This window comes from Morone saxatilis, unplaced genomic scaffold (assembly GCF_004916995.1).
Source record: "Morone saxatilis isolate NCDOM2014 unplaced genomic scaffold, NCSU_SB_2.0 Contig6, whole genome shotgun sequence".
Taxonomy (NCBI): Eukaryota; Metazoa; Chordata; class Actinopteri; family Moronidae; genus Morone; species Morone saxatilis.
The window spans coordinates 2,643,122-2,659,860 of record NW_023340206.1 but is presented as its reverse complement, the minus strand read 5'-3'; the positions used below and the strand labels follow the sequence as shown (position 1 = coordinate 2,659,860).

At 43.5% G+C, this 16,739-nt stretch overlaps 1 protein-coding gene across 1 annotated transcript in view; it reads left to right on the top strand.

Moving 5' to 3' along the window:
- Positions 1-194: 194 nt before the first annotated feature.
- LOC118340178 (mitogen-activated protein kinase kinase kinase kinase 4-like) overlaps positions 195-16,739 on the top strand; it is a gene marked incomplete in the record, with an annotated part of 32,778 nt that continues 16,233 nt past the window's right edge. Inside the window, 3 exon segments of the mRNA XM_035678049.1 lie at positions 195-464; positions 824-889; positions 13,589-13,645. Coding sequence (XP_035533942.1) covers positions 408-464; positions 824-889; positions 13,589-13,645 — 180 coding nt within the window.

Sequence of the window (16,739 nt, the reverse complement as noted above, 5' to 3'; positions counted from 1 at the left end):
CATGGGCCTTTGGCTGAGCTCATTCAAAAAAGAAGAACAATTACTATATTGTTTAGAATCACATTTGATTCCTCTTCTAATATAGTCATATGTATCTCAGTATCTTTTGGTCGAAAACAATGAGAAAGGATATCAGTGAGGCTTTTATGTTGAAACTCTCCGGCGGAAGTGGACGTTTTCGGTGTAGCTTGTCGGTGTAGCACAAGCTGAGAGAGAGCGGACAGTGAGCCCGCTGCTGCCACCTCAACATGGAGTAGAGAGAGTCCAGCATTACTGCTAAGGAGCGGATCCCACAGAGAGGAATACGCGACGGCCTCCACTTGGTTCATCCGCCGAAGTCCTCGCAAATGCTACAGAGCCAGTTGTTTTTAGTAAACGCACAGGAAAGCTCGGCTTTTATTTGAAAGATGGCGAACGACTCTCCAGCTAAAAGTCTAGTAGACATAGACTTGGCTTCATTGCGGGTGAGTGACTGCCGAACCGAGCCTCTGTTTTTTTTCCCCCCCTTCCTCTCCTGTTTTTTGTTGTTGCTATCTTTTATTCAACGTAGCTCGATAAAACACACGTCCCCCAGTGTGGCTAGCGTGAGCAAGTTTTAACTCCAGTGTCTCTTCTTGTTAGAGCTGAAGTATTGAAAATGACCGCTGAGCTATAGCGAGGTGTTGCCAGTGTCTGGTTTTCCTTTGTTCGAGATGCGTTTGGCATGTAGGGTAGAGCAGGGCGCAACAGCTGGCTCACACTGGACAATGTTGTTCAATTAAGGAAAAATATTAACACTGATTTTTATTTCCACTCAATCGTCTTTGTCTCTTTTTCTTTTCAGGATCCAGCTGGGATATTTGAATTGGTGGAGGTGGTTGGAAATGGCACCTATGGACAAGTATACAAGGTTGGTTGGAGGCGCAGTGCATGGCCTGTCCTGTTTTTACAGTGAATGCTCAGGATAAGCAATGTGTTTTTTTTCCCCCTCACCCTTTTATAAAGCCTGTGAACAAAGCAAGGGACAATTCAAAGACATGCCTTTCAGATGTTGCCATCGGGCCACACCGCTGCTGGTTAAGTTGAAAGAAACAGAAAGATGTAATGTGAGAGTCCCTAGTAATGGTTGCTTGTGTTGGTGTCAGCCTGCTCAGTTATTGTTCATTCAGCCGGGAGTGAGTGTGTGTAAAGAGTGAATCAGACAGTCTACAGTCTGATGCATCACCTATCTTACATCACCTGTCTTACTGAAAAGTAGGTGAGGAGGCGAGGATGGAGAAACACTGTCTGTCACAATCCTGCTGGCCTCACGTCTCTGCCTCCTTTTTTTTTTTTTCTCCTCTTTTCTTTTCTTAACAAAACCAAATTTCATATCCTGTTTAAATCAGGACTTTTCCAGTTCAGTGGATGGGAGTCCCACTCTCTGGGCCATCTGCTCTTGGTGTCACATTTCTCCTGTTGAAAATGAACATTGCGGCTGTTGAAAGACGTCGCCAAGGAGGCAGAGGAAGACAGCGGGCGCTCGTCTGGAAGCCGACGATGTGGTCAGCCTGTTGTTAAAGGAGGGGATGGCTTTGGATAGGGAGAGACATCCATCCTTGCTTTAATGTTGTAACGGGCCTCCTTGTGTTGTTATCACTGCAGCTAGTTAGTCAGTGGAGGCTCCATTTTGTTGCCTGCTGCTACGCTCCTTAATGACATTTAACCAGGTTACCTACACGATAAGCAGACGTCTAGTTGGCTAAGCACTGCGCAGACTGTTAATAGGCTAGTGGAGGCAGGCTGGCCCCCCAAAAAAAAACATCAATTTGCTTGTGCACTAAGCAGCAAGCTAAGCTGAGTATTTAATTCTGACAGCCCACAGTGCTCCAGTGACCTGCATTCAATCCCCCAGTGCAGAGAACCTCCAGGACCCCCTCCCTCCCTCCTGCCTCAACTCCCAGAGCGAACCCATCTGTGTGCATGTGCTCATGTGATCACCCCACCTGAAATCAGCCCCGGCGTAGAGAGAAGGAGCCCATGATTGTCATTAGGGAAGTGTGATGCTCGCGCCGCTATCTTCCCACCAGATGGTTTTGAGCCGGGCGTTTGGGACTAGAGAATTACTGCTTCTCTCCCTCTTTTTCTTTTTTTTTTTAATTTTTTTTTTGTGTGTGTGTGTGTCCCTTTTTAATCTCTCGCTCCATTCACTGTCCGGTGCTAATTCTATTTGCGAGCGCCGCTGTGTGGGAATGGAGCTTGTACAAGAGAGGGCCTGTCAGATTAGCCCGCAGCTGACACAAAGACACGGCCGCAACAAGCCTGCGTGACATAAGCCAAACTGTCTATAGCGAAGTCATAGCCTGTGCTGCAGTTAGCCTCCTCTTCGGATCAGCCGTCGATCAGCGCGTTGGCTGTCATGTTATAACCAGTTGAACGAGCATGTGGCCTGTGAGCATGTGCACTGGGAGCGTGGTGGTGGTGGTGAAGGGAGAGGAAGAGGAGGAGGGGGTTGGCTGCAACTGGTAGAAGAGCAGCTGTCCAGTTCCAGACAGAACCTGCCCCAGCACTCCTCACAAAGCTGAGTTTGTCTCCTCGCTCTTTGGGTCTCTCAGCCCGTCAGTCAGTCAGATCCACAGAAAGGAGGAGTTTGTCCGCGGGGTTTCAAACGCCAACCGACTGAATAATCACAACAGGCCCCCCAACTGAAAACGGGGTGGAGTTTCTTCTCCCTCAGAGGCCTTTTTCTGCTTTGTCAAGCACTTGGTCACAGATTGCAAGGCCCTTTTATAGATAACACAATGTGACCAAGCTTCTTTGCTCTTTGATTTGTGGTGACTTTTGGTTCCTTTGAGGCATTTCCCATTTGGCTTATTTTTTAAGGTGGACTGTAGGGAGTAGAAAGTGTAATCTTGAAGTTACACAACAAATGTGCTTTAAGACTTTGTTTTGCAAGGTTTTTGCTGACTGATACTGATTGCTGCCTGTTTAAAAAGGACTTATTTGAGTCATTCTTTAAGGAAAAATTTTCAAATTCTCTGATTTCAGAGTGGTTGTTTTCTGGTTTCTTTAGTCCTCTGTGACAGTAAACTGAATATCTTTGGCTTGTGGGCAAAACGAGACGTTTGCGGACATCGCCTTGGCCTTTGGGAAACACTGATCAATATTTCTCACCATTTTCTGACATTTAATGGACCAAACAATTGATTGATCGATGAAAATAATCATTAGTTACAGCCCTACCGCAGGACCTGTCAAACATAAAAGTAGAAGTTGAATTTAAATGTCTGGTCAGATTTCCGTATTAACCGGTAGCTTCTGATTTAAATAATTTTTTTTTTTTACTATTTCAGACTGTATTTGATTCTATTCTTGCACAGCTGAACTTCTTTTGTTAAACAGAATGTGTAGAATAACATAGACTTTTTGCCATAAAGATTTCAAACAGCACTCCACTATAGACCTGATTAAGACCTATCACTGCAGGACTGGGATCCCACCCCACCAAAAACCTGTTTATGCATCTCCACTGTGTCGCCGCACTTGCAGCTTTGCCCAGAAAATTAAAGAACCAAGCTGTTCTCTAAGACCCGAAAAGCCATGTCAAGGTTCTTTCGGCCATGCTGTGCCGCTGGCTCTCCAGCTGTACTCTCTGCCAAGAGGGCAGCCGTTGCCCCTGGAGAGGTGCCAGATTACAGCCAACCCCTGAAAACACAGCACAGCCGATTCTGACTGACGGCCATAATGTAAATTACGTTATAGCTAAGAAGCCATTTTTTAAATCACTTAATTTTTCTATGGCCAGCTGGCTGATGGGAATGGAAACCTGGATCTATATACAGATTGAACACACTTGTGTAAAGTTTGATCACCGCAAGTGATTCATCAGTTTGAAAAAGTATTGTTGTCATATTCTTGTGCAGAAAACTAGGCCACAAAGAGAATGTCTTGCAACCTATACCAGCTTTTCTAACCACATCATTTTGCCAGTACAATGCTGTCGCAGGGTTGCATTTCTGACTTCAAACTTAATCCTTTGCATCTGCGGCCATATTCCTCTTTTGTTTAAAATGGCACACAAGAGCAGTGCATTAAACCAGTGGGTCGGTACGCTGGCCTGCACGTTTGCTGTAAATAACTATTCACTTGACGGATTACATTATATATATATATATATCTGCCACACACAGTTGGTCTCAGCTCATTAGTTATTTTGAAATAGTGCATTTATATCCACGTTCTTTGAAAGCACTGCTCTTTCACTGCACACAGAGATTCTCTCCGAGTTTCTCACCACTCTTTATCAGTTGGCACCGAACCAGCTGGCTCTGTGCACTCGCTCAGGTGCCTCACTCTGGGTGCAGGAATTTTAAAAAGAGAGAGAGAGAGTAATGATAACATAGAAAAAGACATGATTCTTCAAATTGTGCGTGGTATGCTGGGAAGATTCCCTCTGCTCTACAGAATGGCCATATATAGTCAGAGGCACCAGAGCCCCTGCTGACCTGCCTCCCTGCCTGCTATGCATCCACGGGGTGTGCCAAAGCTGTGCCCACCAGTATTTTCATACCGTCATGTCCCCTATGTTTCATGTGCATGCATGTGTGTGGTTGAAATCTACGGCGAATTGACTGGTGGGGGGGGGTTTATTTGGTGCACCGGCAAGGTCATGTGGCTGATTACTCACTAAAGCACAAGCACCAAAAGGAAAGATGATTTATTTTTTAACGTGCACATGCATTACACGTAAGAAGCTTTTCTGGCAGGCTTATTCAACATCCAGTGATATCATATGCTAAAGACTCATTTCTTCCAGCAAGCTTATACTATTTATTTCTGATTCTGCAGCAGCTCCCCAGCACTGTCCTCCACCACCTTTCTTTGTTTTTCTCCCCCAACCTTAGGGACAGCCTCGCCCCTGCCCTCAGGATAAGAAGCTCTGTCCTCAGGGGGGCTTGCTACGCCTGACGGGCACAAGGGGTGGGAGCCGCTGCTGAGGAAACTTCTTGTGCAATCTGTTAAATGCCCACCAGGGCCATATGGTGCTGGGCGAGACCGGCGCTTACCTCCAGGGCAGCGGTTGTCAGCGATCAAAGCTGCGAGGTGCTTTGATTGTTTGTTCAGGAAAATGAGTTAATGGAGGAGTGTGGATTTTCTAAAACAGCTGGAATCGTAATGCAACCTGTATCCAACACTTACAGATGCTTCAGATTTGCAGGTTCAAACTAGTGGTGGCATGTAGGCGCATCAGCTCACCGTAGAGGGGGTGGGATGTCACCTGACTTCACTTTAATCCTCGTCGACCCATGAGCCACTGCCTGCAGGCCATTTCCAGCACTTTGTTAGCACTGATACCACTGTCAGTATCAATATTTGGAGTACAGCAAAATTAGTAAATATGTGATGATGAATTGGAATATTCTTTTTTTAAGACATAGCAAACATTTTTGGCAGGGATCCCTCAAATTGATATTTTACAGTTGGACAACAAACTTGGCACAAAGAGGAAATCAGATATTTATTATTATTTATTATTATTATACATATTTGGATTATGAGGTTTCCTTATTTCTAGTGTGAATGAAGAGAAAGCGTTAGACTTCACAGGAGCAACAGCGGTGAACTGAAACATTTCACACCTCCCTGATAAATGTGTCTTTGTACAATTAAAGGCAGTGTGCTGGGACTATGTGTGAATTGTACATCAGTGGTTTTGTGTCCACAATGATTAATTGTAAGATTGTGGCATAGTTGTAATGAAAATATTGAATCTACCTTGACCATCTTAATTCAAATTAGGGCTGCATTATCAATTGAAATATTATGTGATGTGATTGTCGGATCCTCCTTGCAAAGCAGTGGATAAAGCTCAGTTTATGCTTTATGCATTGCCCCCAGAAATGACGTCATGTTTTGCGTTGAGTACAAAAGCGCCGCAAGTTGTTGCAGCGTTCCCCTCTGAATTTTTGTAACTAGGCACCCATTGCGCGTGCTGAGCTTTTAATTTCAACGTGGACGCGTTCGAAGGTTGACTCGAGCAGGTTCGCCTCTACAGGCACCTCTATGACCCTTCCATCAGAGAAGACTCGGAGTGGAGAGGAGAATGAGATCGCAACCACACCGTCAAAAGATGATGCAATTTTGTCTGAAAGCGTGAAAAGATATGAGAGCTGGAGCCCTGTGTGAGTATAAACAAGGCTTTAGATGCCATTGTAGGACTTTGTAGAAGTGGAGGGCTTGCCTAATGAATGACTCTTGTATAGGGCTCATTGGTAAGGGTCCTGGGAGCCTGGGTCCTGATTGGCTGTGTAGCTTTTAGGTCAGAATCAGGGGGTGTTGAATGTGTCACCCACGTTGCAGCAAGGGCTTGGGTCCCATATTGTCCCACACTCGCTCTCTATTATCCACACAGTGTGTTAGCGCACACAGGCGCGCAAGGACATTCGCCTGTGCTCCTTTTTTAAATAGCCGAAAGGCGTGTGTGAAACATTTCGAGCTCAAGTTAAAGCCGTGATTATCAGACACATGCCGACACACACTCCTCCACTCTCTGCAGCCTCCCTAGCTGAGACAGTGTGTATCTCTTTTGTCCCTACCCCACAGTGACCCTCTCCCTAATGGGTGTCACAAGACCCGCAGCGTCCCCTGACCGGCCATGCTGCCTGAACAAAACTCTCTGTGTCCGTTTGTGTGTGGGTCCGTGTGTGTTCACGCCACTGTCTGTGTGTAGCTCATTGAGCCACCTCATTACCCGAGCGGTGTCGAGATGAGACACAAAGGCGCTGGCAGACGAGACAGTCCCTCGCCTTGTCTTTCTTCAGTGCCTCCACTTGACAGCTCTTTTCTCTTCAAGATCCCATTTCTTTAAGTTTTAATGTGCTAATTTGACAAACAGATCCTCTCATGTAATGGGGGACACCTCAGTCCAAATCCAAAGGGATGGGATTTTCTCTTTAAGACTCGACTTGCTCCCGTCCCTACCACATGCAGTTAAAATCCATTTCCAAGACAACAGCACATCCTGGAGCTTTTGTTATTTTAATGACATCATACCAGGGCTGAGGGTATTTTCTCACAGTGTGAATCCTGCTTCCCCTGCTTAAAAACCTGCAAACTAGCAAATGAAGTAGATAAATGCATCTGGTTGCTGGCTGATTTTAGATTTTCACACCGATAAAGAGGAATATTTACATTTACAGGCTCCATCATGCATCTTTGATCCGTAGCAGCAGCCAGCTACTGCACTATGATCAATAGACCTACAGTCACATCAACTGGCCTCCTGTTGGAGACTCTTATTCAGCTTTCCGTGTGTGCTTGCTACGGCCATTCATCCCTTCCCTTTTACCAGCTTCTCTCCTCGCCTCTCCACCCACTTGCCGTCTTTTATTCTCCGTCCAGTCTCATCGCTTTCTTTTGTGTCTCCATCCTTACTTCTCTGGGGAGTGCTGGAGTGGAGGCAGCAGGGCAGAGGCTGTGTGTGTGTGTGTGTGAGAACTGGGTCAGTGTGCTGGTATGCAGCAGCAGTATAAAGTGGTAGAGCCCAGAGAGGCGTGGGGCAAGACACAGCCCTGGATGTCATGTGCTGCTGCTTACTGCTGATTGATCATTTCTTCTTTCCCCTGCATTCATCCGATGTGTGTTTTTGGAAGGTGTAGGTGTGTGTCTATGTATGTGTGTGAGATAACAGGTCTTGAAGTGTACTTGTGGAGCAGCAGCTGCTTCCCAAGGTAGATGGAGGTTGTGACCTGCCTGTTTATCACCTTCTGTCCACCCTCCCACTCACTCTGAGTTCAAATGTCACGTCAGATCTTCACATGACCCTGTGCTTGGTGGTTCATCCATCCCTCATTACCACAGCTCTACCGGCGAACACCCCGCTACACACACACACACACACACAGCAGTGACCTTTTGAAGAACCAAACCATGGCACCCAGCAGTTCTCTCCCTCCCTCGCTGTGTGAACTAATAACACGAAACCAAGTTTGTTTTACACCTACATGGCTAGTTAGAAGAGTGTGTCGCTCAGTTTCCGCACGCAACGGCAGCGTGAGCCAACAGTGAACAACAGTAGGTTGACCTGGTTAGAAAGCCAGCCAGCCAGCATTTTGAAATAGTCGCTAAGTGTGATTGATCTTGCATTAATGTGAGAGACGTGGGCAGGGAGAGGCTCTTTGTGTTCTGGTCAATCAGGATGCAGTGGATACAAGCCCTGTGGAAAAGTGTATGGGAAACAGTACTCCCCCTTGTTGTCCACACCGACTCTGTGGGCAGACCACTAAAGATACTGCTGAGCATTACTGCTCACTTCTGTTAAGTGAAAATCCACCCTAAAACAGGAATCATTGGTTTACCTAACAGTGATTTTTCACTTTTTTTTTAAATGACTAAAAATCATTTGGAGTAATAGTGAAACACCGTGACAGCACCTGAAGTGTATTTTCTTTAACTGGCACTGTGGGCACAGCTTGTAGTTTATACATGCTCGTGAAATAATGCGCGTTCAGTGGGAAAGTTCAAATCCTACAAACCCCTTATGTCAGCACTCAGTTTAATTGAGCGGCCTCGCTTATCGAGCTGCTAGCGTCGAGTGAGGTTTCTCCTCCACAACGTTGTTAATTGAGCCCTCCTAGAATAGTGTGTTTTGTTTTAGGGTAGATTTTAACTTAATGTCTCTGGCTCTAAAGGCAATAAGTCAGTCAGTGGTTTAGTGCTGAGCTGGAGAGAGGCCAGCAGCACATCTGGCCGCGGTTAAGAGGAGCTGGGTTGGGAGGAGAGGAGATGGAGGCCAGGGAGGGCTGAGTGATAGCTCAGTTCCTCAGATAACCCCTCCGCAGCCACGCCTAGCTGGCTGCATCAGGAGGGCCCTGCAGGGACTAGCCGCAGCCCCCCTGTGATCAACCCATGCATGTTCCGAGTGTCTGTGTAACGGGGTCCAACCACAGGACAAGAGCTGAAGAAATGAGTCGATTATCAATTAGTTGATCATCAGTAAATGTAATTGTCAGACGTTTTATAACTGATTAATTGTTTAATTTAAGTTTCCGACTTTATAATCGTAAGAAAATAACCGACAGATTAATCAACAATGAAAATAATAATTAGTTGCAGCCCTATATAGGACAAGGGGCCTTTAAAAGGAGGCAAGTTAGCATTGACATTGCTATATATTAGTTCAAATTTAATGGATTTTATTTTTTGATAACTATTGCAGTTATTTCCTTACGCTAAACAGTTAATGCCGCACGTTATGCTCCAAGCGTTGTTATGCTAAAGGGTTAAATATCTTTGTGATTGAGGAGGGCATAATTTAAGGCTCAGAGGGCTTTGAGTGATCACCAATATCTGTAATAAGTTAATAGTAGTGTAGTTATTGTGGAAACCCGCCCCTCCCTACCAAAGCCAGGGAGTGCCAGATCCATGTTGAAACTCAGGTCAGGAGCATGGTGTCTATCCCTGATGGAATATCCTTATCAAACACAGTCTTTCTTACATGTTTGTGAATATTGACCGATATTGTTAACAGATTTAATTTTTGAAACTCTCAAATATAAATACGATATTTGCTTTAAAAATCAGTTAGCTTGTAGTACATCGTAAACAAATCTGTTAAATCCAAGATATGTAAGGGACTAAACACACACAAAAACCTCAGATACTGTGATAAGTCATTTTTCATGCTAAAATGTCAAACATGACCTAGTTGCTGTTTTTCTTTGGCTACGTTCACACTGCAATCCTTAGAGCTAATAAACATATTTTTTTAAATTTGACCCGTATCAGATTCCAGTTTGAACGGGCCTGAACTGAGAAGAACAATAACAGGAGTAAACATGGAGGCCACTGTAGACGATGTTTACGGTGTCATTCACAAGTTGATTTGCAGTGGTAGCATGAATTCTGAATCAGAATTGAAAAGATCAGATTCCCTGTGACCTGTCATGTTTGAACTGTATGAAAAAAGAGAGCTGAGTCACATATGAACAAAAAAAATCTGTTTTAGGCCTTTTGCCTGCAGTTTGAACATAGTAAAACAAATGATTAATTAAGAGAGATTAATTAATAATGACAATATTTGTTAGGCTTAGTCCTAATCTACAGTCATTTAGATAAAACCTCTTAAAAATGGTTAATTTACAGTCCTATTGAGAGTACGTGGCTGAGAAATGTGTCCGATCTGATGTTGACTTTGGAGTGCTCTATGATTTAGTTTGCCAGTCCTGCCTAGAATAACCTAGTTAATAGGAGATTTGTAGGATCTATTGAGCAGAATTTGTGCACATTTACATTGTTTGTGCACTAACCGCAAAGTAACCGCTCAGTGTTTTTCCTATTTTGGTGACAATAGATGGATGAAGTGAGGGCATTAGAGCACGCCAAGAAACTCATCTCATTACTCATTTGCTAATGTTGTGTAACCCAGTTGTTTTGTGGTTCAAAATGCAATAACCTTGTGGTCCAGATAATCATATCTCCACCCAGAAGCTAAGAGACGCTTGGTAAATTCTTCAGGCTGACAGAGGAGAAATCATAGCAAGAAACATTTTGCACATTCATATCCTCACCTTCTGATATCTGTTGCAGACCACATGTCTTTAAATCATCAATAAACCCAATATAAACAGACTTTTTTGTTAAGCTGTCTCAGGTTTAAACACATTTATTTAGACACTGTCAACTGTAGATTTGTAAGAATGAACAGCTTTGGTTTATTAACAGCCAAAAAGAGAGATTAATGGCATTGTTAGTGAGTTAGCTGTATCCCATAAATATCTGGATGTCCTCTTTGTGACTATCCCCTTGGATCAAAGCAAGCTTTGTCTCAAAGTATTCCTTTCAAACTGAGCTGCTAATAGAGGAGACTTGCTGGAGAGCAGCGACACAATTGGAGTCTTGATTCTAAAGTTCCCAACGTCTTTTCTTTCAGGCCTATTTTTAAGATTAAGACTATTTAACCTCTGCAGGTGTAGTGTTTACACCTGTTGTTAGGTGTGGGCCAGAGGGCTTTAAACAACGTTGATTCCTGTCATAAGTGGAAAAGGAAAAAAGTGGTGGCCATGAGTCAGTGCTGACTCTCTGTTTGAGTTTTGTAGCTACTAACATAATGGTGATTCATGCAGTAATGGTAACATTATTCTTAAAATGTGCGATCTTTTCTCAAAAATGAGACAGAAAACTGTTTTTAGAGTCTTGCTCCACTAAGAAATGTGTAGCTCATTAGTTCCTGCGAATATTATAGGGCTGAAAATAATATTTTTTTAATTTATCAGTTATTTTCTTGATTAATCAATTATTAGTTTGGTCTGAAAATTTTAAAATTTGTGACATTTTGCCAGAACTGGTGCCTGGTGGTGTTTTCATATTGCTTCTTTTGTCCCAAAGGTTTCTGCAAAATGTTGAGGCTATAAACAGTGAATTTAACAATTGGAAGTGAAGTCTATGTAATTTACCGTGGCCACTGTGGCTACAAACAGCAATTATACACAACATTGGCACATCTGATTTCAAGATTTTCTACATTCGGTTCTTTGAAAGACATCGTTGTTAGGTGACCTGACTTGGAGTGAGTGGGATACGACCATAAACAGAAAATAAAGTTAGCAAACCAACATTAGCTAAAACAAGCTATTGGTCATACCCAGACCAAGCAAGGCTGTAGCATAAAAAGGCCTGAGTGTATTGAAATCAGAAAGGGTGTGTTGCTCATTAACCTTTCACTTAAAAAGAAGAAAAACTGGATATTATTTGCTTTAAATAATCAGCAAAAATGGTTTCAGATTATTTTCCTGTAGTTCAACTTATCAGCTAATTAACTGACTAATTGTTTAAGCACAACAGTGTATAGTTAATGAAAATGTATAATAATGTCATCACACATCGTGGCATCAAATATTAAATTAGTTACGTAGTGAGCTAGTTAACCCGCTAGCTAATTTACATCAATCATTATCCACCATATGGCCCTCTTATCTTTTAACAATCTTCCACATTTGGTTGTCTTTTCAACATAAACAAGCTTACCACATAGCATATTTAAGTACAGGAAATGAGACTGTTGATCAAAGGCTAGCTCAACTGTTATTGGAGCACAGAGTGAAAAGGGGCGGGGCTTAGGAAGGGTAAATTAATAAAACCTCTGACTACAAGCTGTTTCTTTTTGACAGACAGACCAAGTGCACTTGGTCACCGACTAGCGCTAGCAGCTCGTACATGTGGAGCCGACAGCCGTAAAGTCAGCCTCACTGTTGTTTTTGTAGTGGCGACCCCTGGGATCAAAGTGGGGAGGATTAAAGGCATTGTAAAGTGTCCCTCTCATCCCCCTCTCCTGCCCAGTGAAAAGGGAGGGCCCCTAAGCCTGCATGGCTTTTATTGTCATAATCCATACAGTTTCAATTGACTATGGAATGCACTGGCTAAGATGATGATGGTGGTGGGGGTGCACATACGTCTGAGTCTGTGTGACTGTGCATTTACACGTGTCTTCCTTCTGCAACCAGTCAGTCCAGCCAATCGATACAGTGTATTGATGTGTGTGTCCCCGATGCAGTTGCTGCAGAGACAGAGCAGCGTTGTCCCTGCAGTGTTGTCCTAAAGAGTCAGAAGGGGAATACCCGTACCCAGTTGGGCCTGCTCCTAAACATGTCCCATGTTTTATCTCCTCTCGGGAAGGGGGGTGGGAGGGAGTGGTTGTACAGTGGCCTCTATTTCGGTCCTTTGTTTATGTAAGGAGTGGCAGTAGGGTGTTAGGAGAGCAGAGTAAGTCTGGGAATGTTGGGGCTATATAGCTTGGGAATGATGTGCTCATCTGTGGTATGTTCTGTATATAGTAGGTTTACTTATACCGTGGGATACAGATTACAGTCTCTAATGATGGGAACAATTAAAGAAATTGAACCAGTTGATTGATTGCCATGTGAAAAGATTATGTTGACTAGTTCATTAATCTAAATGTATTCAGTATTCATTTGTCTGAGCAACACTAATTATCCTTTATTAATACAATTAGGGCTGTTAGAGTTTTTGTTTGACCAACATTCCAAAAACCCAAAGATATTTAGTGCACTGTGATGGAGACTAAAACAGAGAATCAGCAAATCTTCACATTTTCCAGGCTGAAAACAGCAACACTGTGGCATTTTTACTAGAGATGTGATTCATCAATAATAAGGATTTGACCTCCAGATGGTGCAGCGACGCTCAATCTCAGGAGACCTGGTGCAAGATTCATCACGGCGGCGCCCTGCTGCTGACTTAAAAACATTTAAGACATCATCTAACAGCAAAACTGCTGATATAATGTTCTGTCAATCGCTCAACACTTGCACACAAAGGCTGAGTCCTCACTGCAGCAGCCTGGGTTCGATTCCTTTTGTCATTCTCCTCTTTTTCTCTCCCCTCTTTTACTGTTCACAGCTCCTATACAAATTAAAAGCAACCCCCCCCCCCCAATAAAATAATGTGCACTTTACACTGTATGAAAATACAAAATGACAACTTGTAAATGTAACATGTATAACTTACTGGGCAATGCACCTGAAAGTGTTTTTAAATTCTGTGTTTCTGACAGTCACACTTCCGCAGTAAAATAAGTTGGTCAAACACTCACTTCTGTTTTGTCTCTTCACAGGGACGTCATGTCAAGACTGGACAGCTGGCTGCCATCAAAGTCATGGACGTCACAGAGGTAAGAGGAGGAAACAATATATTGTTTCAGCTTGACATCTCCATGTAAGCATGTGCAGCAGTCACTTTGCAAAAGCAAATTAGACACACCATGGTATTCTATACAGGGGAATGTTGCCCAAAGTGAATTTCTACTTGACCTATACAAATTATTTTATTTGCAGTTTTCAAATAACAGCAAGGACCGTCTAAGCTGCCATGCAAGCGAGATGCTGTCGGCCCTTGTTATGGCACTCCAAGTCTACTTGACGTGCCTTTTACAAAACGACCCCCCTTGCTCTCAAACTTTCAGCAAACTGTGCAACACATAGTTTTGCCCACAACCTCTAGCGCCACCCAGCTAAACACCTGCTACTTCCATCATCAGCTCTGGAAAAGGCCCAATTCCAAGTGTGTTGCTACATTTACTAGACTGGAGTGGCATTTTACTGCTTAATAGAAAATGAAAAGAAGCTTTTTTTTAAACACTAATGACAAACAGGCAGGCTAGTCCATCTGATAAATATCAGAATTTTGCCTGATTTCAATCACATTTTGGTTACTGGTTTCACATGCACATTTTGCCTGGTATATTGAGTTTTTTCCTGTCTTTCAAGAAATTCACAGATTAGTCATGTTGCAGAGCTTTTTGTCACAAACTTGAAGTGATGATGTAGTTGCTAGGAAGATTTTTTCCTCTGCATTTTATTAGAAATTAAGCACAGCAGCTCTAGAACATTATACATGGATATATTTCAGACTTTGCTTTTTGTCTGGTTAATATTAAAATCAGTAGACATTCCATTGGATCTGACGTCTAAATGTTTTTGAGCTTACAGAGGAGAGAAGGCTTCGCTCTGTAATGAGTCCCCCCACCCCATAATAAACAGCAGGGAAAGGGTAGAGGCAACAGGATGCTCATTGAGTGAAGTGCGTCATTTAGCGGCCAGCAGGCTGCCCTCAGCCGTGGGAGGTCCTGTCTGCAGATGAGAGAACGCACACAACCGCACACATGCAGAAACACAAAGCAGAAGGTTTCAGAGTGGCAGTGAAGGCCAGCGGGGCCCAACCACCCACATGGCCATAATAATAATGGAGGAACATGGGTGTAACTGTACACACACACGCGCGCGCATGTCACCAATAACAGGCCTTACTGGTGAATTCTGGAGACTGGTTGCACTTATGGCCTGGAGTTTATCATCTTCTTTAGCAAAGTCTAAAGCCATCCGCAAAATTTCACCCATGTATCACTATGTAGCACACATTTACCACTATTGAGTGCCACATATTCCCAACATACACTTTCATCAGCGTAACCTTGAAGACACTGCAAGAGTCTACTGACGTAGCAGCAGATAGCCCTTATGCCCCAACTTGCCTGCTGCCACTCCTCACATAAGCCTACATCACAATGAGTCAGACTGACACTCTGATTTGTTATCATGTGTAACCGGTATATAGATAATTGCTCAACCGTTTCCTGTTCCGTGTGACAGGACACTAGTGCCGGTGTGCCTTCAAGACATGTAGTAACTTATGAGCAATGCTTCTGTTTTATGGAAATCATTTGTCACACAAAGCAGGTATTGGCTGAGGCTAAACCTGTTTTAGAAAATGTTGTGAAATTAGGGTTGCTTCTCATTTTAAAAGGAAATAGTCTATTATTCAGTATTTAAGGTGATTTCTTTTTTTCTTTTCTTTTTTTATTGACACCATTCATTCAATGCAGGCACATTACTCAAACAGAGCAGTTATTTGATGGTGTGAAAAGTCCCTTCACATGTACACATGCCCGCCCACCCGTACCCATCCACATAGTGCCCTTCTTCAGGTGACTAATTAAAGCAAAAGGCCCTCCTTGAAAACAATATGAATCACAGTAGAGTTTCAGAGACTACTAGAATATGTGCCACGGTGCACTGAAGCTGCTCTGGGTGTTGACTCAACACCTCACCAAGACACTGTTTGTTTCCTGTCATTTGTCACCTGTCTGCATCTTTTAAGGCAGCGTACCTTGTGACAGAGCTTGGCTGCACATAACACTGACTAATATTGGGTGTATGCCTTTAATAATAGTGTGTAGTCTTGTAAACGTACCAGACAGCTATCACAAGCCAGATGTTTATGACCTGCACTCGACTGAATGATTCATTGTTTATCTTCTCCACCATTAAACTGATGAAGCTGACCTCTCTCAGAGAAGTCGGTGTGACTGTGATGTCATTTGTGGGCATGAAACAGTATGCTAATCCATTACAGTGACGGATTTGCATTTGGTGTATGCAGATAATCACACAGTGTGGTGTGATACGACTGCACCTTGAGAGCTGTTATATAAACTGTATTTTTGACGTTTAATAAAATAATCAGCAGATTCATCAATCATGGTCACTCATTTAAATGAAAGCACACGTACCTGGAGAGATATTTCTTACAGATATTGCATTAATTCACATCCTGAGTTAGTACATAGTGTTAAAACATCAGTGTAGGGCCAACCCAACAAGACTTTGGACTTCTTAAACGCAACCAAGTTGTTTTCCACATTGTATGATCGTCGTCACTGTGGTTTAGTGGGGATATGTCGCGCTCCCTCCTCTGTCCTGGCCGTAGAGCTCATCCGCAGGCACGCTGGCCTGTCCAGTGTCACTCTGACCCACATTCTCATCCCTGCTCCACATTCTCAAATCCAAACACTCCTCCTCTGTGCCGCCTCACAGCCCTGAAGCAAAAAATGGATGCCTTTCCACTTTGGCTCTACTTTTGTGATATATTCTAATCATTTCCAATCCTCTAGTATAGAGTTGAGCGGACTGGAGTTGCGGCTTTGTTCTTGTATAGCTGCTGTGCACGCCTTCTTGACAATACGGTAGAGATCTAACATAACCTCTTATGTGTTTGTATTGTACACTGACACACTGCTCTCCCTCATATCCTCTGCGCTGGCATTTGACAAAGCTCCACTCCTCCTCCTCTTCTCTCTCTGACACATATCACCATATGATTGTGTCAGTCTCTCCCTCACCTCACCACCTGACTTCTGGCAGGGAGGCTTTCACTGTCGGGAGTGTGATAATCCAACAGCTGCACAGCAGAGAGGGGGTGGATGGGGG